At 53.2% G+C, this 24290-nt stretch overlaps 13 protein-coding genes and 1 non-coding gene across 14 annotated transcripts; 4 read left to right on the forward strand and 10 right to left on the reverse strand.

Moving 5' to 3' along the window:
- Positions 1 to 27: 27 nt before the first annotated feature.
- On the reverse strand, positions 28 to 609 carry SNOG_07396 (hypothetical protein; the record flags this gene model as incomplete). The annotated part of the gene is made up of 3 exons (XM_001797679.1): positions 28 to 122; positions 188 to 280; positions 576 to 609. 3 exons carry the CDS (start codon positions 607 to 609, stop codon positions 28 to 30), a joined length of 222 nt encoding a protein of 73 aa, XP_001797731.1.
- Positions 610 to 725: 116 nt separating this feature from the next.
- On the reverse strand, positions 726 to 2067 carry SNOG_07397 (hypothetical protein; the record flags this gene model as incomplete). Its single annotated transcript, XM_001797680.1, has 2 exons — positions 726 to 1911; positions 1976 to 2067. The coding sequence occupies 2 exons, from the start codon at positions 2065 to 2067 to the stop codon at positions 726 to 728; spliced, it is 1278 nt and encodes a 425-aa protein (XP_001797732.1).
- Positions 2068 to 2136: 69 nt separating this feature from the next.
- SNOG_07399 (hypothetical protein) lies at positions 2137 to 3210 on the reverse strand (the record flags this gene model as incomplete). Its single annotated transcript, XM_001797681.1, has 5 exons — positions 2137 to 2205; positions 2257 to 2378; positions 2435 to 2776; positions 2883 to 2949; positions 3015 to 3210. The coding sequence occupies 4 exons, from the start codon at positions 3208 to 3210 to the stop codon at positions 2273 to 2275; spliced, it is 711 nt and encodes a 236-aa protein (XP_001797733.1). The 3' UTR covers positions 2137 to 2205; positions 2257 to 2272.
- Positions 3211 to 3533: 323 nt separating this feature from the next.
- SNOG_07400 (hypothetical protein) lies at positions 3534 to 6940 on the reverse strand (the record flags this gene model as incomplete). The annotated part of the gene is made up of 4 exons (XM_001797682.1): positions 3534 to 4199; positions 4248 to 6095; positions 6156 to 6588; positions 6681 to 6940. 4 exons carry the CDS (start codon positions 6938 to 6940, stop codon positions 4176 to 4178), a joined length of 2565 nt encoding a protein of 854 aa, XP_001797734.1. The 3' UTR covers positions 3534 to 4175.
- Positions 6941 to 7182: 242 nt separating this feature from the next.
- Positions 7183 to 8778, forward strand: SNOG_07401 (hypothetical protein; the record flags this gene model as incomplete). Its single annotated transcript, XM_001797683.1, has 5 exons — positions 7183 to 7325; positions 7655 to 8024; positions 8218 to 8230; positions 8302 to 8557; positions 8661 to 8778. The coding sequence occupies 5 exons, from the start codon at positions 7183 to 7185 to the stop codon at positions 8776 to 8778; spliced, it is 900 nt and encodes a 299-aa protein (XP_001797735.1).
- Positions 8779 to 9999: 1221 nt separating this feature from the next.
- On the reverse strand, positions 10000 to 10239 carry SNOG_07402 (hypothetical protein; the record flags this gene model as incomplete). The annotated part of the gene is made up of 2 exons (XM_001797684.1): positions 10000 to 10052; positions 10140 to 10239. The coding sequence occupies 2 exons, from the start codon at positions 10237 to 10239 to the stop codon at positions 10000 to 10002; spliced, it is 153 nt and encodes a 50-aa protein (XP_001797736.1).
- A 759-nt stretch (positions 10240 to 10998) lies between these two features.
- SNOG_07403 (hypothetical protein) lies at positions 10999 to 11301 on the reverse strand (the record flags this gene model as incomplete). Its single annotated transcript, XM_001797685.1, has 2 exons — positions 10999 to 11147; positions 11238 to 11301. The coding sequence occupies 2 exons, from the start codon at positions 11299 to 11301 to the stop codon at positions 10999 to 11001; spliced, it is 213 nt and encodes a 70-aa protein (XP_001797737.1).
- Positions 11302 to 11477: 176 nt separating this feature from the next.
- Positions 11478 to 11835, reverse strand: SNOG_07404 (hypothetical protein; the record flags this gene model as incomplete). The annotated part of the gene is made up of 2 exons (XM_001797686.1): positions 11478 to 11562; positions 11639 to 11835. The coding sequence occupies 2 exons, from the start codon at positions 11833 to 11835 to the stop codon at positions 11478 to 11480; spliced, it is 282 nt and encodes a 93-aa protein (XP_001797738.1).
- Positions 11836 to 12075: 240 nt separating this feature from the next.
- SNOG_07405 (hypothetical protein) lies at positions 12076 to 12456 on the forward strand (the record flags this gene model as incomplete). The annotated part of the gene is made up of 2 exons (XM_001797687.1): positions 12076 to 12192; positions 12292 to 12456. 2 exons carry the CDS (start codon positions 12076 to 12078, stop codon positions 12454 to 12456), a joined length of 282 nt encoding a protein of 93 aa, XP_001797739.1.
- Positions 12457 to 12594: 138 nt separating this feature from the next.
- On the forward strand, positions 12595 to 12898 carry SNOG_07406 (hypothetical protein; the record flags this gene model as incomplete). Its single annotated transcript, XM_001797688.1, has 2 exons — positions 12595 to 12655; positions 12810 to 12898. 2 exons carry the CDS (start codon positions 12595 to 12597, stop codon positions 12896 to 12898), a joined length of 150 nt encoding a protein of 49 aa, XP_001797740.1.
- Positions 12899 to 15284: 2386 nt separating this feature from the next.
- On the forward strand, positions 15285 to 17127 carry SNOG_07407 (hypothetical protein; the record flags this gene model as incomplete). The annotated part of the gene is made up of 3 exons (XM_001797689.1): positions 15285 to 15690; positions 15741 to 16409; positions 16481 to 17127. 3 exons carry the CDS (start codon positions 15285 to 15287, stop codon positions 17125 to 17127), a joined length of 1722 nt encoding a protein of 573 aa, XP_001797741.1.
- A 63-nt stretch (positions 17128 to 17190) lies between these two features.
- Positions 17191 to 17542, reverse strand: SNOG_07408 (hypothetical protein; the record flags this gene model as incomplete). The annotated part of the gene is made up of 2 exons (XM_001797690.1): positions 17191 to 17266; positions 17451 to 17542. The coding sequence occupies 2 exons, from the start codon at positions 17540 to 17542 to the stop codon at positions 17191 to 17193; spliced, it is 168 nt and encodes a 55-aa protein (XP_001797742.1).
- Positions 17543 to 18659: 1117 nt separating this feature from the next.
- Positions 18660 to 18750, reverse strand: SNOG_16663. The gene is given in 2 exon segments: positions 18660 to 18695; positions 18713 to 18750. It is a non-coding gene; the product is annotated as a tRNA-Val (tRNA).
- Positions 18751 to 20270: 1520 nt separating this feature from the next.
- On the reverse strand, positions 20271 to 24256 carry SNOG_07409 (hypothetical protein; the record flags this gene model as incomplete). Its single annotated transcript, XM_001797691.1, is given in 6 exon segments — positions 20271 to 20318; positions 20338 to 20666; positions 20715 to 23388; positions 23436 to 23826; positions 23876 to 23995; positions 24048 to 24256. 6 exon segments carry the CDS (start codon positions 24254 to 24256, stop codon positions 20271 to 20273), a joined length of 3771 nt encoding a protein of 1256 aa, XP_001797743.1.
- Between the last annotated feature and the right edge of the window lie 34 nt (positions 24257 to 24290).

Genomic DNA, 24290 nt, shown 5'->3' on the forward strand with positions numbered 1-24290 from the left:
CCCCTTTTATTAACAAGTTAGCATTGACTACGGAACGCTGAATAGACAGTTTGAATGGTCAGCCATCCACAAAAAGTGGGCTGGGTCCTTGCTAGCACATCGGCCTGACTTGGTGTTGCTGCCTGCAATGGTAAAGCCGCAATCGCTAGCGACTGCATCGCGCAACTGCCTATCTTCTTATACTTACTTCTCAAGTTCAACCTGCGCAGAGACCCGTCGTGAGGTACAATATGGCGTCTGTATACAGGTGCTGCTTCGAGGTGCTTGATGATCGCAAGCACTAATCAGTGGGAGAGTGGTTCACTAATCAGTGGGAGAGTGGTTCACTAATCAGTGTGAGAGTGGTTTACTAATCCGCAGTGCAAGCGGCGATCACGCCGCTCGCTCGAAAGCTTGTCAAGTTAACTAGTCTAGTTGCTCTGATAGGTGGTAGCCGGCTAAATAATCATAGGGTTTAGATACCTACTATTGGCGCTAATGCACTCTACAGCGGTCACTGTTGTTTGCTTTTCGCGCGCGCCTCTATGCTTTCGTTTATCATTTTAGTAAAGGTCTGAAGTTCAAAATCGTCCTACCTCGGGGTACGTCCCGTGACCCAGGGATGGACATTACAGCTTTTCAGATTTGGTGGATTACAATAACAATAGCAGTGAACATATATGCATGATATCAAATGCCTAAAAATTGAACTATCGCAGAAAGACACAGCGCACGGAAATCAACAACTAATATACCTCCTCATGCCCCGCTCCATCGTACGCAGGAAACTGCACAAACCCCTCACCCTTAGGAAGACGAAACCTAGCCGCAATCTTCCCCTCCGGCTCAAGCGGCAGCAATACCCCCTGCTCATGAAAATACTCCTCGGCGAGATCCAAGTGCTCCTCCACAAGAATCTGCTCCGCGAGAAACGGCACTGCATACTTCGCCAGATGAGCTGCTGAAACCCTGGCCTCACTCTCCGGCTCCAGCATCATTTCATACACCTGGTTGAGCCCCTCGCTGTACGGCACATGGGCCTCAATGTTCCGGAAGGATGAAGAACCGGTATCAATGTCCCACTTGTCGACGAGCTCGGAGAGCGAGATGTTGAGCGGGCGGTATACGACTTCGCGAAGTGCGCGCCAGTACTCTTCTGCCCAAGCGGGGTAGTCTTTGATGTCTGGGTAGGATTCACCGGCTTGCATGCGATCGGTGATGAATTTAACCTTGGATATGACGGGCGTGATCCCCAGCGCGAAGCCCTGGACTGTGGCGCCGAGGCCCCAAATATCTGATGAGGGCTTGCTGGGACCCAAGCGCTCGGAGATGGGGGGCGCGAACTCGAATGTGCCGGCCCATTCGCAGAAGCCTGAGACGCAGTTTGATGTGCTGGGATACTCGAGCATGCGGCTGAGATCGCCGAGTTTGAAGGTCGGGAGCACGGTGATGTCGCCTCCGGTGTAGGTGGGTGGCGTTACGACGAGGATGTTGTCGGGCTTGATGTCGGTGTGGACCCAGCAGCGGCTGCCGTTGTGGAGGAATTCCAGAGCGAGGATCATGTCGTGCATGAATTTCAGGATGGTGATCTCCGGTATGCGTTGTGACAAGCCGAGAGTTCCCTGCTGGCTATGCCATCTCATGCAATAGCCTATCAAATCGCCCAGATCGGCAACCTGGAAGAAGATGGCGGGGGCCATTGGCTTGAAGTCTTTGCATGAAGCTAGCATGCCAAGAATGTTGTCATGTTTGCCTAGGGTCTTCAAAAGAGCAATTTCTTTCCTGATAGCGTCTTGCGCGTGGGCTGCGCGTCGTGAAGATTCCCCCTGGCGTGGAGTTTTCACTGCGACTTCGGTATCAGTGTATGAATCAATGTACGATACGACTTCACCGTCTGTACCTTTACCAAGCTCCACCTTCTTCGTAAAGCGCCTGCTAAAGAGAGCATAGGATTGTAGATCTCTGGTAACCGGTTGCTTAGGCCCTGTACTCATACATGAAGTTTGAGTCATCGTCGAAATGGATGCCATGACCGTGAGACTGACCCAGTGAGATGATGGAGAATTGCAAAGAAGGTTGTGGAGACATGAAAGCAATATAAGGAAGTAAAAAATTGTGAGCATAGTGAGCAACACAATGCCATGCATTGTGGATGAATCCTAGCAACAGTGAAAACCTCGTCAGCGTTGACAATATCGACCGACACATAGTGGCACTCAATCTTCTCTGCCTAACAGTAAGCAAAACCCAGCACGAGCGCAAGTACACTGCACCGACCTTGTGTTACCAAACCTCAAAGCGTAGCAGCAACAACCATCGGCCCCGCAACCTCATCTCTCTTCTCCTTGCCCACCATAACCTCCACAATCGTCAACGAAAACAGCAGAGCCGTGCCTGGTCTACCCTCACACATTAGCCTCTGACACACGTACACCCCTCAATCCAGCAAACTCACCCTCGACTAGTAACAACCTTTCCATCCACCACAACCCTCTCCTCACTATACTCCCAGCCCGCCCCCTTAATTTCCTGCATAACACTCGGATGGCTTGTCACTATCTTCTTCTCTATTCCCGCGGCGACAAGCGCTGTTGTGCCAGCGCAAATCGCAGCGACGAATTTGCCGCTTCGGACGAACGACTTGATAAGCTGAAGGACGGAGGGGTTGGTGCTGAAAGTCTTCGCGCCGGGGCCGCCACCGGGGAGTATCAAGATGTCGTAGTGCTCGTGGGCAAGTTGGTGCGGGAAGGAGGTGAGGTTTGTGTGGTCGGGGACGATGCGGACATTGCGGGTCATGCTGAGAGACATGCAGTCAGTAGGAATGGACATGTATGGTGGAATTGCATTCGGCAGGTTCGTTCAAGAGTCGACAATTGATGCGAGACATTGTGTGGAAGACGGACTGTGCATAGCCTTCGTTTTTTAGATCGACACCCACGGATTGAACTTCAAAGCCGGCTCGAGTGAGTACTGAAGGGGAGGGTTCATTAGTACATATACTTTGAATTTGCAGGTAAGGTGCTCCGGATACATACCATCATACGGAGTGACAAACTCAATCTCCTCCGAGCCGTCCGCAATCAGTATCAATGCTTTTGGCATTGTTTTCGGTTTTTTTCGCACAATGAATTGCGGTTTTTCTCTCTTGCTATTATGCCGAAGTAGGCAGAATTGATTGTGTGTTGAGTGATGCTCAAGAAGTTCAGTAACGCAATGTTCCTCCCCAATCATCGGCGTATGACGTATGTGGGGTACCGTTCGGGGCGAGGAAAGCGAAGGAACGAGCCTTCCCATGTGGACCTGAAACTGCCATAATCGCAAAATAATAAAGTTTAGTATCCGCACGACTGATAGTTGCTGGGCTAAGTCTCGAACCATCTAGTGCTGCAATCCACAACGGATTCTTCGGGAGACCTGCCTTGCTAACCTCTCAAACAGGTACAAAGCAGAAAGAGGCTAGATGCATCAGCTAGCTCTTAGCCATACAAACCTTTATGTCAAATCACTGATACTCTTCAAGTCGCCATCACATAGAAGCAGAAGAGGTCATAAAGTGAATTTAAAGAATAGCATTTGCTCATCGGATCCATCATTGGATCAATACAGGTTCATCAGGATATCACAAAATCGACGCACGCAAACCCTCTATGTACACACGTATATGCGGGAAATCACCACGTAACATATCCATCCCTGGCCATACCGTAATTAGGTGAACGCCTTGCAGTTGCGCGTTCCAAAGAAAAAAAAAACATCGTAAAGCAGATGGACCATAGACAGAACGCGCAGCCACCTCTGTATGCATCCAACGGTATCTTCTCGTAAGCTCATGCAGTAACCGAAATCGCTCGAGACTGGACGACATGCGAGGAGATCGATCAGAGGCCCCGAGTTCTCGACTCGCATGCTCGTGCCCTCGAGTGACATATTAGTGCCATGTGTAGCTCGATGGAGCGCCTGCCTCCTCCATCCAGCGACAAAAGCAATTCGATCGAGTAATGCGATAATAAATAGCGACCCTTGTCTATCTTAGCCGAAGCGTGTGACGGGTAACGAGGTATCGAAAACTGGACAGAAGGGAAAGGAGAAGCACATGGATTCAATCAACCCATACACCTAAGCGCTTGTCGGTAAATGACTCCGAACGCCGGAAATCGACCATGACATGATTTGAAGTCGTCAAGGCTGTCTGGAGCTTACAAGCTCATCGTCAGCCATTCCTAGGTATTGTTAGCGCATGAATGATGGGCGAGATTTATTCTACTTACCCATTCTGCGGGTCCAGAAGACTGCAAGCCCTGGCCCATGGCACCCATGGGCAGAGAGCCAAGGTTCTGACTAGGAAATGCGCTGGGTGTGGCAATTGCTGTATCCTTCCTGCGCAGTGGAGGAGCACGCCCGTTTGTATCATCCGCATCAGCCATTTCTAGCTCTTGCGATCCGCTCTTACTTTGGGCACGAGCGCGTCGTGGCGCCACATTTCCTCCACGAAGCTGCGGGGCAGTCGTTGTGTTACCGGGCTTGGGTGGGCCAGGGGCAATCGGGACTACACCACCAGTCTTCGAGTTCGGCGCACTGGAAGCTACTGAGACAGCCGTGTTAGGTCTTTCACCTATGGAGCCTGTGGATTTGGGGGATTCGGAATCGGCCGCCTTATGCGACGTTGGTGTCGTGGCCGGTGTTTGCGCGATCGAATTCTTGCGGGATGGCTTCTTTGATGACCGTGTCGCAGCTGAGCCGACTGGGGCATTGCCACTGCCTCGATTGCGCTTCTTGATGACATCAGTCTTCAAAGACAGAGGACGCACGACGCCGTGCAGCTTCAAGAATAGACCACATGCGTTACAAAGCGGGTGACCTTCGGGATTGCGGCGCCACAATGGCGTAGTTTGGGTAAAGCAATTGGTGCAAGTTGTAGGTGCACTGCCTTCGCCCTGCTTGGTGCCACCCGGGCTCTGAGGCCGCGAGGGCGCTGCAGAATTGAAGCCTGACTCTGGTGGTGAGTTTGGTGAGGATTGCGGGCGGCCGTGCATCCCTGCATGCACCATTCCGGCTGCATTGGGTGTCGAGCTAGTGCGGGGTATCTTCTGGCGTCGGGGATCATTCCCACGATTGCGAATATCGCTCACTGAGGCAGCTGAGCCGTGTGTCCGTCCAAGGCTGCCCCCGGAGCTCCAGTGGTCTTGCGGTGAGGACACCATTTCGGCCCCTCCAATGGTGACGGTCTTGCGTGGGGGTCCTGCCGGGTATCGCGCTTGCATCGGATTGAACTGGTTGGAGAGGTTGGTCTCCCACTGGAAACCAGCGGTGAAGTCCATGCTGCCGTCATCCATGGGCGAATAGTCTGGGTTTGGCATAGTGCGGTCTGCAAAAGCGCCGCCCTCTTCGTCCTCGTTGTCCGAGTCTGCGCCAAACGTGAACATATTTTCTTGTCGCTGCATCTGCAGCTCATGTTGCTGTCGTAGAGGCAGGTTGTTGTGGATCACCTGGTTCGGGTCGACGTGGTTGGAGTGCCCGAACGAGGGTGCTGAGAACGGCAACGACGAGCTTGTGCTTGTGACTGGGCTGAACACAGAGTCTTGACCACTAGGGTTGAATACGAACTGTGGCTGCATGGATGTGGAGAGGTTGGAGGGGCGGTGGGGGCCGTACGAGGAGCCCCCGTGGGGACCCCGAATGTCCATGCCAGTGCGATCGAAGTACATCTGGCTGTCGTCGGGCAATGGCTGTGGCGTCGAGACAGCAGAGGGGAAAGCGGAGCTCGGCGGAGAGTAGTAGTCGGTCGAGTTGAGGGACGAGGCCATGGAGTTGGGGTTGAACATGTTGGTGTAGGAGGCATTGTGGTTGTTCATCATGGGCGAGCCGACGGGCGAGAAGGCGAAGTTCTGCTGGAATGGGCCAGCCGAGTTGATGATGGGGTCCTCGTGCATCTGGAATGTGTCTATGGAGAAGGGCACCTGGGCCTGCGAGGCCTGCGAGGCCGGGAAGGTGGGCGGGTGCATCGGGTGGTCGAGCGAGTACTGGTTCAGGTCGGCTTCGGACTGGGCGTCGGTGGGGATCATGATGCTGTTGACGGGAGGGACCAGTGGAGAGGCCTCAGCGCGCCGCTTGGGTGGCTGATAAGCATGTTAGCATGGCTGTGGAGAGGCACGATAGTCGCACGATAAGGAACTCACTCGTCGCTCGTCAATGCTGGTCTTGCGAACGTGGCGAGGAACGTAGGCGAACTCATTCTCTCTGTTGATCAGGGGAGGGACCGAAGGAGCAGATGCGCGGGCGAGGGAGATATCTTGGTCGCTACCCTGATTAGGCTTTCTTATCGGGATTGCTGGGGCTGTTGCATGAAATGGACCAGGCGTATCATTCGACGGTTCTGGCGAGAGGCCCGCAGGACTACCGACTGACGAAGGAAATATAAAGTCGTCTAGGTTCATAGTGTCGGAGTGGGCCTGTGACTGCGCGTGTGAATGCGCCTGTGGTACCTGCGCCTGCTGCTCCGACGACTTTCTCAGCTGCTGGGCAATGCCGCTGGGTGCGGTCCTGGGCGGAGGCCTGGCACTCGCGCTGGGCGGCGGCATCAAGCCGTTGCTCTGGCTGTTTGGAGCATTTCTGCGCAGAGGGAAGGCGTGGTTAGCATGTGTACAACGAGTCGCACGGAGCGGAGGCTGCAGTCAGCACGAGGAACATGGCGGCATTCGTACCCTTTATTGCGATCGAGCTCGGCTCGTCGCATGTTCATGGCCATCATTCGCCATGTGAGATTCTCCATGCGCTCTGCATTGGGCAGCTGCGTCTTTGCGCGCGAATACAACTTCCAAATCTGCGTGCCGAGCGGATCGTTCTTCTGCATCTGCTCGGGCGACTCTACGCTAGGGCTGCTGGCATCGTTGCCAAAAGCTGGGAACATGGCGTCTTCAAGCATGCCGCGGCGGGCAGCGTCTTCAGAGGGTGAGAGGTCCATTCTGCCCTCTGGCACTGCAGAATCCACGGGCGGCCGATGGGATTTGGCCTGTGCTGGAGAAGAGTGCGTGCCTTAGAATAGGCGATGATGTCGTTGGTAGCTTGCTCGGCGCGTGCTTTCGATCCCGGAAGAGACCCCACGCGTTACATGCGACCACAGCCGGCGGAGGCCAGAGTGCTACAGCAGCGGAACCAGGGAGCAGCGGGCCTTCCAGAGCGAAGGGCGGAGGATAGCGAGCAGTAATGGCAAAGGTGGAATATGTGACTATGGATATCGGTTTTGGCACTGCTTTGACGACGAACAGCAACCTCTCTCGGACCACCAGTGAGCGGCCGAATAATTGGGAATGGACTCTGGGTCGACCTTGGGTCTACCGGCCTGCAGCGTGCGACGGCTGCTAATGGCGCTTGGGTGGGTCGAGTCGTGAATGGATACCCCACGTCCGTCTCCATATATTTCAGCCAATCAGCCATCTCTTCAAGGATATGCTAGTTCGGCAACCAGAGGGACACTGTTTGGGGCGCAACCCCTCGCTTTCTCTCTCCGCAGTCGTGAACCGCGCATGCGCCCAAAAGCAAGTCCAAGGGCACACGACCACACGACACCTGTCTATGCCATGTTCCGTGTTGCGCGGCTTGAATGCCGTGGGGAAGGCTCGATCGAGGGCATCAACCGTCCGGGGGGCTGAACGGGAGAATGCTCGCCTGCTTTAAGATGCACACATGCACCCCTGTCCATTGATGGAGACCGCCTGAACCGTGCAGCTCGAACAATTTGGTGCACTGGGCAGACGTCGTTGCGACAGCCGCCACTGGCATGTGGGAGTTTTCTCCGACAGGTGCTCGGTCTAGCAGCTGTAACAACAACACCGTACACCGCCAGAGTCGACGTCCGGGTAGATGCATGGACACGCGCACAACTTCCTCACGAGACAGCCACATCTCAGAGAACTGGCTGCTTGCATGTCTCCGTCGATCTCAGGACGTCACCTCGCACTGACGGCACGCCCGATCTGGCGGCTCGCTTTCCTGTTGACGTCTCCTACTGCAGAGCTAGAACCCACCACCAGCCGGCTTGGACTGCGGTAAGTATAGCACCGCTTTGATATATGCTCATTGGCTAGCCCAGGTCTACTATTCCTCTACATCGACGCCTAGTGTCTCTACCGGATCAATGTAGCCATACCTGCAATCTTCAGCCACCACGGATATGCCGACTTCTAGCTGCGCAAAGCACGCAACTTAGTCGCCTAGTCGCCACTTGCTAAACAGCACAAGACATGGGTACAGTGTACGCCTCGTTGCGACGACCATTTTGCGGTCGACATGATTCAAATCCCCATTGCGCATGACAGCCTCTAGTTGGGGTAGTCGCTCCGATCGCTGCCGAGAGCGTGCCCAAGGGCGGTACTTGCCACCCTACAATTCCCGACTACATACCTATTTCAGGGTCCTTCGCTAGTCCCCACTGCTTAGACTGCGCAACAACTCCACCAGGACGGCTTGTCGCGTGGACTTCGAACACAGGAGGATCTAGTTCCATTCAACAGACCTCCTCTGGCGAGTACGGCGTGTCTACGAGCAAAGGCAATATTGACAAAGCGCTTACAACGATTTTGTACACGACTGCATAATTCAGCAACCGGGAATTCACTTCGGCAGCAGTACACGGTGGAGCATGCAGATAGGTTTCCGCCAGGACAATATCTTGACATGTGCAGATCCTGGCTTGGGGATCTCGAAAATGACGTGGGCCGTGGCTTCACGCCCAACGTCTACGGATTTGCGTTCGAGAAGCAGACGAAGAAGCCCGCTGCAACCAATCCAAACGGCCTTTGAGTCTCTTGTTCGGTGGTATTTTTCTTAGCTCCCGCCGCCGATGAAGCTGTTGCACATGGCGACAATCACAGGGTCCGAGGATCCACCGTGCCAGATTCAAAGCCCGTTCATGCAGGCCCTCGCTCAGACCATCTTGGATTTTCAGCCCTGGAATTCGTTGCTGCAAACATGTAACCGAAGAATTAGCGATAGTTCGCGCAAGAATTGGCGACATGAGGTCAAGGCAAGAATTCAGAAATTTCTACTACATGCACATACCTGCTTCGATCCGGACTAGATTTTAGCCGGTCAAAGTTTCCCATAACGGCAATATACGATTGGCCGTAATTTCTGACCGCTACAACCAGATCGGGGCAAAGATCGGATGCAAACAATCGTAAGGCAGAAAAAGGTGCGACTGCGGTGGTGTTCAGGGCCCGACTCACGAGCAAGCTTCGATGGGGTTGGCCGACATCGTAAGATCGTCTAGACCCCTGCATACCGGCGCTTTCACATGCGAACTCGGATAACAACAAGATTTACTCAACTCATGCCACTACGCAAAAGCTCGTGTGCTGCATGTTCAAGTTTCAATTCACGGTGGAGTTCGACGACTTGGGCCTGCAGCCTCTGAACCAAAATGCAGCATGCAGGATCCTAGGTCCGTATAAATTGGATGCATCCCACGCAATTCCTCCATGCGGAGCATGTCAAGGGTGTCATCCTGGCACCTGCAAGCCTCGCGCGCCACAGCGTCTGACTTGCATTGACGAGGCAGGGATGGCATAGCCTAGACCACATGCCAATACCGACAGAATCCGCTCCACTCTGGAGCATGTCGCCGAAATTGCTGACTGTCACACGCTACGGCTGCAAGAGTTGTTAAACACTTTTAGCTATTGCACATGTTCGCGTGTTCTCGCCCTTCGGGAGGCGATGCACTCACCTTCGGAGCCTACCTCCGGTGTCGCATGTTAAGCTAAGTCCTAGGAGGTGCGGAAATGCCTGGCCAAGAGACTGATGTCCGAAGAGCCGCGTGAAATCCAGCTGGCCAACACTCACATGAATAACATGCGGTCCAAAAGTAGCATTCCGCCGGAATCACGGACTACTCTCACATGACCAATGCACATTGCATGCTGTGTATGGATGTGATCCCAGTTGTACGAAGCTGAGACACCAATGGGCACTGTTCCCTGGTACGCGCGTGGGATACGCGTGGGGGGAAATACGTGATTTCATTTAGAAGTTGTTTGGAGGATATTCGACCAGCCGTTCTTCGATCTCCTCCACATCTACATCAGTCGTAGCGATCGGTGGAGAAGGGTCCTTCAACGGGCCGGCTGTGGGCAGAAAGGGTCCTGCTCGTGTGCTTCGCTGACGTGGAGGCTCGTGAGCTTCAATATCCATATCCAATCGGTGGGTGGGGTGTGTCGGCCTTGGCCGTGGGATTGTCACTCTCTGACTGCCTTTGGTAGACATCGCCGATGGTGCTGATCTGACGACTTTAGGAAGTCTCCGCGAGCAAGTCGTTCCGCGGACATTGGCTCTGTTTTATGCTGGGCGATCTTCGCAAGGCGATGAAGCATGCCGTGCGCCTCTCAGCTCAACAGGGCTTAACGACATTGCGATGCGACCAACAGCAAGCCTCCTTCACCGTTCAAAAGTTCCTATCATCCTCCAATGTTCCAGGCCCAACAGGTAAAGTATGGTGTGGTGTTCGAAATGTTGGTTAGTCTTGGCAGCAAGCGGAGCGCAAGACCTTTAGCTGCGGATGTGGAAGTCGAAATGGCGTTTTTTCCCCACCAAAGTCCTATGTAAACGTGGAAGAAGCGGAAACAACGTTTACTTTATACCAGGACCGCTCAGACACGTCTCTCTGTAAGGGATGCTCACCATTGCTGCTTATCATTGCGCAATTGATAACGACATTCTTAGCGGGTGCCATTCGCACGCAAATTCACCGCGCCCAGCCAACCCCCTTTACATCAGCCACAATTGGAACCTCAGCATCCAATCAGTAGATGTGCTTACTGCTCGTGTGCCCATAATCGTGGCGCAACCTTCCTATCGTGGACGTGAAACAGTGTTGGTATCTTATCGGCCGTATGCGGCTGTCAAGTATGCATGGAAGACATGCGGGCTTTTGCCTTTGGCGATGGATAACGGAGCTGCGCTGGCGAATCACTGTGGCTGATAACAGGGAGGGGAATCTTGCAAAGTGCGCTCGTGGTCCTGTGCTCACAATTGTTGGATCTGTGCAACATGGCCGTCGGCGAGAGATGGGCATTGAGGTACTCCAGTGGACCAATTCGAACACTCTGCGAGTGTCTGATCTTCAGTGTGGTGCTCAGTCGACCCCCACTGAAGCAGAGTTGAGGCTTCGATACCTGAAGATTGCCAGCAATTTTCGACAGCCTGTCGTATGTGTGAATGCCATACCATCGACTACGTCCACCTTTTCCCTCTCCGAGTTTGACTGTCAACTACCTCAATACCATCTGCATCGTGTTCCTCGCCGAATATCCCTCGTGCCCCGGCCATAACGTGCTCCTTCCTCTCGCGGCCAGGAGCGTGCTCTGTATCTCCTATTTATACCACATGGTGCGCGTGTCTCACACGTGGCCACCCCGTCCGCGCCGATACGTTATCGTAGCCTCCCTCGGAGGACTCGAGGCATCCTGATATGCGCCTCTTCGCTACCCATCCATCAAGCAGCCTCACTTCTCGCTATCTTTCCCGCCCTTGTCATCCCCTCCCTTAACCGTCTCTTCGCCCAGGACTTTCGAAGCGGCCATGAATCTACTCGCAATGAATTAGCAACACGAAACACGTCCATGCCAACTGTGACAGTGCGGATCTAGGACCCAGGCAGACTTACAATCCACCGGCATACCCTCCCAATCCCCGCATATCCTGCGCCTGGCCTGCAGTCATCCTCATCAGGCTCTCCAGATCCGCCATATTCGCCGTCAGTTGCGCGAGTTGCGCTTGTAGGTGCGAGAGTTGACGCGGCTTCTGCGAGGGCACGGTGCTGAGGCGCGATTGCGACGGCTGGGAGCGCGGGAGGTTCGACATCTCGTATAGAATCGCGTCGAAATACGGCGCGTATCGATCACACCGTAGGTATCGTTTTGTAGTTTCGTGGTTGTTTGTTTGTTGTTCGGAAAGCGGGGAGGAAGGCACTCCCGCGGCGAAACGAAACGGGTCGGGCTTGGCGGGGCTGAGACATTTTTGCACACCACCTGGGCAGCTTCCGGCGTCGTGAGGTTGAATCTTTGTTACACTGTACAACTCCTACGTCTTGGTCGAGCCATCATGGCGACCACACAGCAAGCTGTCCGCAGATGGATTATGACGGGTGGCGTCGCGGCTGTTACGATTACTGGGACGATTTACGGCGCCACGCTGAAGGAGGATGTTACTGTGCAGAAGGTATGTCACGACTGTCTTCAGGACGTCTCTGGTCTTTACTACCATCAAGTCCAACTGAATCTTGCAAGTCCGGCAACAGTGCTAATCCAACTTCTACAGGAGAAGAAACGCATCCTCCAAGCCACCCCCGAAGAACGAATTGCTCAACTCGAATTCTCGCGCGCCGATCTAGTAGCAAAGAAGCATGAGATGGAGCTGAAGATTGCGAAACATCATGAGAGGGTGAAGGCGAAGGAACAGGCGAAGGTTGAAGGGTCGAAGTGAAGAGTTTAGAGTACATGACAACATATGGGGAACGGAACGTCGAACCAAACCTAGATTTGGAGGATGGATTATCCGCATGAATATTCACGGGGGTCTTTTGTCGGTTCAGGTGCCAGTCACCACGGTCTGACTTTCGCCATGGCAAGGGACTTGAATCGAGGCAAAGATACCTGGGACACAGAAAGAGCTGGCATTATCGGTAAGAGGACGCAGTACTGTGGCTTGATACGTCATTTCTGTGCTCGATACGCCAGAGCCTCGAGTATTTCGATGCACATACTGCGGGTTATCAACTACTGGGGAAAGTGAATAGGAGCATTGCCCTAGCCCGAGGCTATACACAGCGTCATTAGCTTCGAAATCCAACGGCAAGGCCCTGTACATGGCCTCAGGCTACGGAACGGACTGCCTACTGTTGCACCCTGGTCGCCTTCCGTCGTAGTTGAGAACCTCTAGTTTGGCGACCCGGGAAATCCACGACCCCAGAAACTTGACGAAGCTGTTCTGAACAAGCAACAAGACACATATCAGATGCAGTCGGCCATCAGATCCCTAAAAATCAAGCAGCAATCCAGGTTTATTCGGACCCAAAGCTCCGCGTCCTACCTTGGAGAGATATCCCTGGCCTCCAAATATGGCACCCACGATTCGACCTGCAGCATCAAGCAAATGGAATTTTATGCGCATACATTGCGTCATATTATATTGTTATATCCAAAAGTCAACGGCCGCCTATCTTATCTGCAAGCCTGCATGAACTACACTGGCGTACCCGTTGTACGATCCTTCGCTCCTTGGCCCGACGCGAAGCGTCTGAACTTCGCTCACTCGCGGCACCTCGTACGGCAATTGTTTCCGCTACCACATGCACGAATGATATCGTTCCGCAGATAGATTACGATACCGCCCTCGCTTGGGGCGGGAGTATGGCCGCTAAGGACGATGTAAAGTGCACGCAAACGTATAACGAAGCTTTCGAACAAGCTTCGATCACGTGGAATTTCCTAGTTCGCCACCGCTGAGATATCAGCATATGAACACAGTCATTACTTTCGACAAAGTTGCACAGTAATGCGAAATAGCGGCCTAAAGAGTCAAACATCAAACTTATTCACACTACGCTACTTTCCCTCATTCCCCCCTCACTCTCCCGTATCCCCGCCACGCTCTCGCCCACCTGCCACGCTTTAGACTAAATTGCCCATCAGGAACTCGTCTGAGATTCCTTTTTGTAAGTGGAGTGCGACCGGAGTTACTTATTCGTCTCGCGGCGGGATATGGTGAGGGCGGGTAGTTCATTCTGTCGCGCCGCATAGTGTTAGGAGGATACCAGCCCTCGACTCGATCTGGATAGCCCTGGCTGGACTGCTTATTGCCCATTTTACTGAGTGCAATGACGAAGTTTACCTAAATCCTATTTGTTGGGCTCGCGGAGGTGGGATATAAAACTCTTGTTATGATTCCATCAAGAGATTGTGAGGCTGACAGCAAAAGACTACAGGACGCCTTTTTATAATGCCAGCAGACATTGAAGGCTCACAAACAGTGAAGAGTAAACGATATGAGTTGGTGGTGGGTTGTGACAGATTCGCATGATGATGAGGCGTTCATGACTGGGAGCTTGTATGGGAATCTGGTGTCTGATAGTTGGAAAGTAAAGGATGCTCGCCAACTTCACGTCCTATCGAGGTGGTTTTGTATTCTTGGGCACATACTCACTATTCCATAGATTCTTCATCACGAAAGTCACGATACATGAACTGTACATGGCCACCACCACATAAATTCTACATTCCAGTACATTTCCAACCCATTGTTGCGCATATCAGAGTACATCTTGAACGAAATCGAGATGATCACCGATGCGTTGCGAGGCTGGTTGCCGGTTTCTTCCGATTAATTGTACGATTCCACATCTCACCCCAGGGGCACATGAAAGTTACGCAACACAAGCGTGTGCGGAGATGTCCACCGTAGGCGGAGGTGCGGGTGGCATACTACTAAACGCAGTCTTCGCACACCTTGATGCTCAATCGAGTAAAGAGTCCGATATGCTCCGCTTGCGCTCTCCATGGTTGAACCACTTCCATGCCAGCGAAACGCTAGCGATTAGTTGTCAGACTCAACATCTGACTCGGAAGCCAGGATCCGTTGGCATGGCAAGTTTTGCGGCTCTCGATCGGCAACTAAGCATTTGTAGCGCTTAACGTGGTTGCGAACCGGCGCACACGCCACTCCCGCCGTCTTGTTGGAAGCTTGTAGAGGACAAGTTTCTTGGCCATTCACTGTCCGAAGAGTTTCATTTCCATCAAAGAATTACTCGATACACGATGTACCAAAAAGCATCTTCATGTTACTGCAATAGAACCAACCCCACCGGAAAGACTATCGGAACGACCTAAAACCTCAGCGCAGAGCCGCAAGTGGAGCCGCTAGAAGCTTCTTTGCACTCAAGCTCCACCAAGTCGTTGGCCCGCGTGCTTCGCTCCCCACCGATCTTTACTCCTCTCAGCAATATTATCGATAATCTTGCGACGCCAGGGCATTCGTTTCGTCTTGTGTCCTGTGCAAGGGCCACGCGCTGGCACATTGGGGAAGCAGATTTTGCGTGCATGTGCCTCGAGACGCGACATGGGGACTCCACGGACTACGTCACTCCATGGTTTGATGAGTACCATGGGGATTTGCTCCATGGGCATATGTGGGTTTCGCTGGGGTTTATAAGGGCGGAGAAGCCTGCTGGGAGGAACCGGTTGAGCGCGTCGTCTTTTTGCCTTCCCCTATAGTCGCTTTTGTTGCGCAGGCTTTCTGCCCAATCTCATTTCACAATGGACGAGAAAGATACCAAGGACGTGATGCCGCCATCAACAGAGTTCAAGGAATCTGCTCCGACACAGCCCAAGACGGAGATTGAACTCGCGCCACCAAAGGACTATGAAGGCCCCAAGGCGAATACCGAGAAGATGGAAGATGCACGCGGTTGGGAGTCGGAGAATTTGATACAGAATCTGGACAAGCAGCTCGAGCAGGAAGGATACAAGAAGGGCTTCTTCGATCTGGAGTTCAAAAACCCCAAGCACTTCACATGGATGCTCGTCGCGTTTGCGTCTATGGGCGGATTGCTCTCCGGACTGGACCAGTCTCTGATCTCCGGTGCCAACTTGACGCTGCCCAAGGACCTCGGTCTTACAGATCAGCAGAACTCGCTTGTCAACTCTGGCATGCCGCTTGGAGGTATGAATCACGTTCTAAACCCCAATTACGCACACTCTGACTCTACGTAGCTGTCGCGGGAGCTTTTCTCATCTCCCCATGTAACGAGTACTTCGGCCGTCGCTGGGCCATCATCATCTCCTGCATCCTATACACCATCGGTGGCGCGCTCGAAGCCGGCAGTGTCAACTACGGCATGATAGTCGCCGCGCGAGTCATCCTGGGTGCCGGCGTCGGTCTCGAGGGCGGTACCGTGCCAGTCTACGTCGCCGAGACAGTCGAGTCCAGACTCCGCGGTAACTTGGTCTCGCTATACCAGTTCAACATTGCGCTCGGCGAAGTCCTCGGATATGCTGTTGCAGCCATGTTCATCACTGTCGACGGCAGCTGGCGTTACATTCTCGGCAGTTCGCTCGTGTTCTCTACGATCATGGGCGTTGGTATTCTGTTCATGCCTGAGAGTCCTCGGTACCTTATGCACAAGGGCAAGCCGCTCGAGGCATACAAGGTCTGGCGCCGTATCCGTGGTGTTGCTACGCATGAGGCTCGCGAAGAGTTCTTTGTCATGAAGATCAGCACGGAAGAGGAGCAGGCGGAGGTTGCAGCTGGTCGCACCAATCGTTTTCCATGGATGGATTTCTTCACAAAGCCTCGGGCTCGTCGGGCGATTATTTACGCCAACATAATGATTTTCCTGGGCCAGTTTACTGGTATCAACGCTATCATGTACTACATGTCAGGTGAGTCAAGCACTCCATAGATGTCCTGACATCACCAACCATTCCGAACGAATGCTAATTTTCACCCCCAGTCTTGATGTCACAAGTCGGATTCGACACGTACGACGCAACCTACATGTCGCTCGTTGGCGGCGGCGCTCTCCTCCTCGGCACCATCCCCGCAATTTTCCTCATGGAACAATGCGGCCGTCGCTTCTGGGCCATTGCCATGTTACCTGGCTTCTTCATCGGCCTCGTTCTCGTCGGCATAAGCTACCAGCTTAACACGCTGAGCGCCCAGCTCGGCGTCTACCTCACCGGCCTGGTCCTCTACGAGCTCTTCTTCGGTTCCTACGCCGCACTCACCTGGGTCATTCCCTCCGAAGTCTACCCCACCTACCTGCGCTCCTACGGCATGACCACCTCGACCGGGTGGCTGTTCCTGTCCTCCTTCATCGTCACGTACAACTTCACGGGCATGCAAAACGCAATGACGCGCACCGGTCTGTCGCTCGGTTTCTACGGCGGCATCGCGGTGCTGGGATGGTTTTACCAGATCTTCTTCATGCCGGAGACCAAGGACAAGACGCTCGAGGAGATTGATCAGCTGTTTCAGAAGCCCACGAGGCAGTTGGTTAGGGAGAATGCGAAGAATGCGATGGAGGTTACGAGTGATTTGATGCATTTGCGGTTCAGGAAGGTGTTTATTGAGAACAATCAAAGGAGGTGGGAGGCGTAGATAGCGGGATGTTACGCGTTGAGCCGGAGCGGAAGGTCCATTGAGGATCTTTAAACAGCAAGTTTACTTGTTTCTCGACCTGTCTTGACTCTTGAAGGTGTTCGCAGCCGTTTGGAGGGCCCGAATATGCATAGATACCCTGTGAAGGTTTTCAGCCTTTGCTATGCTGCAATCCATTATCAATCATAATTTTAAGCCATCTGAGAAGGTGATTCATCTGAAACAGGTAGCAGCAGTCCATCACGTAGGCCAAAGATAGACGCTGGGCCTTGTTGTCTAATTTGATGATTAGTCTTGCCATTTTGTTCTGTATCTGGACTTACCCGTCGTTCCATCGCACGAGCATTTGCCAATAGACTAGCACATGGAATATGACCTTTTCGAAGATCAACACGAGTTCAATCTTTCCAGACATGCTGCCTGGTAGACATTTCATATGGTAGTGCTGAGTAGCTTCCAGTAGGACAAGATGCTAGATCGGGTATTTGGCGAACAAGGACCAGGCACCCTTAAATCAGTTAGAAATTGGCCGTGGCAGTAAAATGCGCAGATTTCTCTCGTTATCTTCGTAACCACTGCTCAGCTTTCGGCCATATTCATTCCCATTCCTTGTTATGCACAGAACTGTGCTTGCAACAATGATCTCTCTTATTTGCTACGCAGCGATTTTCGCCTTCATGTTTCAGAAACGATAGTCCGTTCTACTCAGTAGAGTTCACAGATGAGCTACCAACCTGGGTACAGTGGAAAATAGTTCGTGAGCAGTGTTGTGCTAGTTAGGCGGTGTCGTGCTACGTCTTACTCGATGGAGGTCAAGAAGGCAGCGGCTTGAATAGCGCTCTGGAGCAAGAGCGCGAAATATAAGTTGACAGAACCAGTAGAAAGTCTCTTAACCACGACGATCCAGCGCCGTATTACTCCGAAACCTCGGGACCTTCTCAGAGAAGAGTCTATGAGAGTAAAATACATTTTGAGACACCAGAATAAAAGTAACACATGCGATCTATCCATTCATTCATCGCTCCACTCAACTACCTAAGTGTGGCCGAACTACATAGCTACTACCAACTACGATTCAGCTTCGCTTTTTGACCCGACATACTCATTCAAAGTTAGGGTTGTGTTGAAGGCAGCCCAAGCTCGTTCATTCAAAGCTAGCTGGGCACTGAAGACAGCAAGTCAGCTGGAAGCATGGACAAAGCATGCTATCAATGATGTCTGGATTTGCATTTGTAGACCGTGCTTGCCATCTTGTACGAGCAGACTTCCACCACATGCTTCAATGTCGCATCTTCACTTTCTATCACCTGAGTCACACAACACTTGCACACAAAAATAAGCCTACAAGTACAATCCTGCAACTCCTCTACTGATTTTGCGATTCCCTAATCTCCAAAAATCCCCTCTTCCCCGACTCGCTTAGCTCCAAATGGTCCCGACGCCCCCAAACCTACACCCACAAATCCCTAACCGCTACAGGCCACCAAAAAGACCACCACAAAAGCAAAAAGAACGCGCTCGCGCGCGCTTGATGACTCAGCCGAGGTTTGAACTCGGGACCTTCAGTGTCCGAGGGCGAGTGCCTTGTTAGACTGACGTGATAACCAACTACACCACCGAGCCAGAATATGATTTGATGAAGTACACCTGATTTAGATAATACATAATGCTAGTAAGGTGAGATAGGGATGCCAGAGCTAGATATCTCGGGCATGTGGGAGGATGCAAAAGTCGAGAAAAGTCTGATGGTGGGATAGTGTTCAGCGGTTCAGTGTTGTGATTGGTCGAGTCAGGGGGAATGCGGCCGAGTGAGTGGGGGACCGGAAGCGGGGGATTTCATCTTCGTCAGCTACAGCTTGTGCGTGATGAAAGCAATCAGAGTATCAGGAGCGTGTTTGCCTGTTGGTAAAATCATTTGTGTTTCTACATTCTAACAACAGAATTATGCGTGAGTTCAAACCTCGGCTGAACCTTTTCATTGTGTGCCATTCAACATTTGGGATCCCCGAAGGGGGAGGGGGGCTTTTCTATCAGATGCTGCGATGATTCGTGCGCGCTCTGCTTAAACTTAATAGACTATTAAAAAGGCGGTTGTTATGTCAATGTACGAGCCTGGGTCGACTTGAAGGCTTATTAGTGCGTTGTGAAGCGCTGAAACTGCCTTGAAGTCAGATAGCTTAACTTAACTGCTCTTAGCATTTAGAGTACTTCGACACAGTGCGCAGGAATTGTTGCAGGTACTAGGTGGGCCCAGAATATCGATTGAATTGCGAACATTTTTTTTCAAGCGTGAGTTCAAAACCTCAGCTGAACTTTTTCAACACTGGCATATCTCTCACACTGCCTCACATCATGCAATATGCGGACTAATTTTACATTCTGCTATAGCTATGAGCCTTCGCGAACAAGCATTCTGGGGGCAATGAACATCTTGCCGCCAAGGACGTCACGCGCAACGATACATGCTGCGGCTGCAACCAAAGACTTGAGACCATGAAGAAAGGCGAGTACACTGCAATCGCATAAAACACGCTCGAGGAAGCAAAGTACAACTTCAGGAAGAATTAAAAAAGGGCTGTGCAACCCCCTGAAGCTTCGCGTTCGAGTGCTAGCTTAATTGAGATGTCCTAGCATGTTGTTAGATGAGGCAGAGCAGTAAGGAAAGCAGCAGAAACAGCATGTTCTTGAGGACGACAAGGGCGACGACGAAGACTATCGCGGTGAATTAGGCAAGGTCTATGGGCAACCCGCGGCTCAATCCGTGCCAGATGTCGTCCAAGCTGCTCCAGGACCTTTGCATCAATCTGGAGGTCAGAGGCACGTCCTAGTCCCACGAAGACTGGTGCTTCTTTCTGTCGAGGAAGAAGACGAGGACGAGTGGGGTAGTATACCAGACTAGAAAGTGCAACATCGCTGACAGAGAATACCAGATCAATATGCGTATCAGGTTTGTGTTTCGTGAAAAAGACATTTCATCATTCAGCAGAAGCGCACAAGCAACATCAAGAGACCTCAACATTGACTTCTGTGACAGTGATTCAACGTCTGAATCATGTCTCATTTTTCTTATCACTGATACTACGCTAACAAGCTGCAAACATGCCACGCAAAACACCGCTCGTACACTTATCCCCGCCGTCCAACTAAGCAGGCGTCGACTTGCTGAACTGAATCAAGCGCTTGACACCAACCTACAGACCATTAGCTCACATCCGCATCGAAAGTGATGACATCACTTACCAGCCAATTGCTGCCCTCATCGTTCTTGTTCGTCATCAAGTCCTGGAAGATGGCAATTGCCTCGTCAAACTGCTTCGCCTGGATGTTGCTTGCGAGCTCGTTCATCTGCTGAATGGTGTCGGGCTTAAGCAAGTCCTCGTTGTTGAGATGGTCGAAGAGAATGTTGAGGCGCTTCTCGGTGTCGGTGACGTGCGCCTTGTACTGTGCTGGTGCCTTCGCCTTGACGCGCTGGATTTCGGCTCCGAGAATTTCGTAGATCGGACGTGAGACCATGGGAATGTGCTCACGATCGCCGGGAGCTAGACAGGTTAGCTGAAAATCAAAGGAATTGAGAGAACACGTCTTACGGTATCTGGCCGCAGCCGGTGCAGCGGGTTGGGACTGTCCGGTACCGGGCCGCGACTCTGGCCTAGGCGGGCCGCCCTGAGGAGGACCGCCTGGTGGAGGACCAGCACGTGGCGGGCCCTGAGGTGGTCCTCGTGGTGGTGGAGCTACAGCTGCGGGAGCTTGTTGGGCTGGTGACTGAGCGTACGGTGATGGTGCATAAGCAGAGGCCCCAGGAGTGAACTGGCCAGGAGGTGGTGCAATGTTGCGAGGAGGCGGCATACCTCCCATACCTGATGGTGCAGAAGGCTGTGAACCTGGTGCGGGAGCATAACGGTTCGAAGGCGGTGCTGCAGATTGGGGCGGCTGGTAGGGCGATGCTCCGCGCTGCACGGGAGCCTGCTGTGGAGGCGCAAAGCCACTAGGAGGCGGGGCATAATTGTTTGCTGCAGGAGACGGAGCGTATGGGTTTGGTGCATTTGGCGGGGCTCCGCCTGCCTGTGAAGGTGGGGATGTCATGCGAGGCGGGCCCTGTGGGGGTCCCTTTGGCGGAGGTGGAGGGGTGGGTCTTGACTGTGGTGGGAATCCAGGAGATGCACCCCCTGGGGGTCCGTAGTTTTGCTGCTGGTTCGGGAAAGGCGATGCTACAGCGTTCAGGGGAGTACCACGACGCGAGGCTGTCTTGGGCGGGCCAAAGTCTGGGGTGTCATTCCAAGCAGGAATGTGGCCGCGATTGGCTGCTGGTACAATTGACGGTCCGTTAGGGTTGGAGAAATTTTGTGGAGGAGGAGCAAGTGGAGCCTGTTGTTGCTGTCCATAGCCACCATAGCCTTGTTGCACAGGTGCTGGCTGGTATCCAGCTGGTGTGTATGCGCCTCCGGCTCGTGCTGGAGGTTGCTGAGTAGCCTGCTGTGCTTGTTGCGACAATGGGTTGACAGGAGCGTACGGTGAGTTTGTTTGGGCTGGGGCCAGCGGGTTGGCTGGAGCATATGGTGAGGCAGTTCGCTGGGCTGGTGTGGGCTGTGGTGCGGGAGCCCCATAAGCTGGTACCACACGTTGTCCTCGCTGAGCGGCAGCAGGCTGAGACTGTCTCTGACCAGCAGCGGCTGGTGCTGCACCCTTCCTGGTCGCCTGCTTGACACGGTTCCTTGCCACATCTGCTGCAGGATACTTCTGTGGAAGCAGGTCGAGATACTTCTCGGCGATAGCTAGCTGACCATGTGCAGAGGCAATGTCCGCATATTCGACGTACTTTGCGTACAATGGCTCGAGCTTCCAGTCATTCTCTTTTGACTGTTCAGTATCCTTGAACTGCGTCACCTTGCGGAATACAGTGACTTTCTCGATGAAGTCCTGCAGTGACCGGGCATGAATTGAGAAGCTGTTGTCGGTTTCTGATTGCTCCAGACCAGCGTTCTCGTTCTCTTGAAGCTCTTGAGCCCAGTTGACTACAACCTTCTCCAACTTGGAGCCAGCCAAGTAGCAGAAAGACGCATCCTTGCGGTACGAAGTCGTGCCTTCAGCAATCGCTTCCTCTAGGCGGTCACCGAGAGCTTCGCAGAGGTCCGGGAACTCCGCCTGGTCAGCAAAGGTGCAGATGGTGGCCATGACTTCTTTCCAGTCTTTGAGGTCCGCGTTATACACAAAGTCCCAGAGGTTCTTACCAACGACAGAGGCGAGTAGTCGCAGGTAATTGGGCGCATCAGACTGCCTCTTAAAGTAAGCAGCTTGCGCCTTCGCAACGCACTTTTCACCGCCGCAGATGGCGATCATGAATGCATCAGAGAGACGGTTCTCCTTCAGGCAAACATCTAATGCGGCGTCGAAATTACCAAGCATAAGAGCACGGGTGATCTTCGTGTCAGCCTCAGACTCTGATCCAGTATACACCTGGAATGGGTTGTTCGTCTTTGCGCCCTTCCTAGCTGCCAGATCTGAGAGGAAGTTACCCTCATCGGTCGCATTGTCGAAGAATGATGAGCCCTCGTCAGCGTCACCGTTGGTTTGCGCCTCCTTCTTGACCTCAGCAGGCGCTTCCTCCGACTGGTCAGCGAAGCCAAGGTACTCGACAAGCTTGGTGCGCGGGTTGTCCGAAGTCAAAGTCTCGATGACGGTCCAGTCTGCCTTTTCTTCGTCGGTCGCGGCCTTGGAAATCTTCGATTCGAGGATCGAGGTCAGATCGCCCGTCTCCAGCGCCTTATCGAAGTCCTCGCTAGCCTGGCTGATATCTGAGTCTACTGCAAACGTAGAGATGGTAATCTTCGACTTCGCATCAACGACACCAAATCGCACAAGCTTGCCGCCAAATCCGAAAGCCACACCAGCTCTCCTCTTCAGCCACTTGGGGGGCGACTTGAGCGAGAACGAAGCTCCCTGCGGTTCCGCATGAGTCTGTGCGAAGAAGTCCTCGCCTTCTGGTGCCTGCTTGGCTGTCTTGCTCTGGTCTGCGTTGGCCCCAGTGTTTTGGAGTGTCTGAACGGCAATCTTGCCATCGAATGATGCGGGTCGCGAGTAGGGTTCGGGTTCGACGGGTTGAATCTGGTCTGGAAGGTCCAGTTTGTCACGACCGGAAATTCGTCCCAATTGCTCTCCGCTGTGCGGGTTCCATGCAATTGTGCGGTTGTCCTTTCCGCAAGACAGCAGAATGTCGCTATCCTGTGGACACCAAGAAAGCGAGAGGACGCCCTGGTCGTGTGCCTGAAGCGTCTTCTTCGGGGCGCGTTCGTGTTGCGCAGGTCCCAAACCAGAACAAGCGGGTTCTGGTCCGTGGGGATAGCGGTGACCAGCCTCGTAGGAACATCTGGATCCCATGATACTGCGCTCACAGTCTTTCGTCCAAAGTGGTTCAAGGTAAGATTCTCCTTCTTGCCCTTGACGTCCCAGACGGTCACAAAGCCTCCGCTGCTTCCGGTGGCCAGAATGTGTGCGACCTTCTTGTTCCAGTCCAGTGTAGTGTACTCGTCAGGGTTGGCTCCTGCCTTGCCGAGCCTGAAAGACTTCGATTCGTCGTCGAGGTCGTGCACGAAGAGCTCGCCTTTGGCGCCGGCGGATGCGAGTATGTTGGGTCGGAAGGGGTTGAACTGTATGGCCTGGATTGGGCCGGTGTGCTTGTCAATCTGGTCGATTTGCGCGTCGCTGCTGCAGGTTAGTATTCTGGCAGTAACAAGTTGTCGTAATCCCTGACCTGGCACCTGTGCGCAGCTTCTCCGCGTCCCATAGTACCAATGCGCCGCTGTCGAGCGCGCCAGCTATTATGCCCCTCGGGTGCTGTTCACTGGGCTGGCTCCAGGCAATATCGTTGAATCTGGCATATTGTTAGCCATCCCATGCTGCACTACAGGTTAGTGGCTCTCTACCTTGAATCTACGCTCACCGTAGCAACGGGCTGAAGCTCAACACCCTGCTCGGCATCGTCCAGCTTGAGCTCCCAGAGCTCGAGCTGCGTGTCATTTGAGAAATCAGCGTCAACAGCGCCAGCTTTTGTTCCCGTAGCAATCAACGGCTGCGTCGGGCCCGGCGACCAGGCGAACGTGGCCGTCCTCGGGATTTCTCGTAGGCGGACCATGATGGTGGGAGGTGGTGATCGCACCGAGGCGTCG

The sequence above is a fragment of the Parastagonospora nodorum genome, assembly GCF_000146915.1.
Source record: "Parastagonospora nodorum SN15 chromosome Unknown scaffold_11, whole genome shotgun sequence".
NCBI classification, from domain to species: Eukaryota; Fungi; Ascomycota; class Dothideomycetes; order Pleosporales; family Phaeosphaeriaceae; genus Parastagonospora; species Parastagonospora nodorum.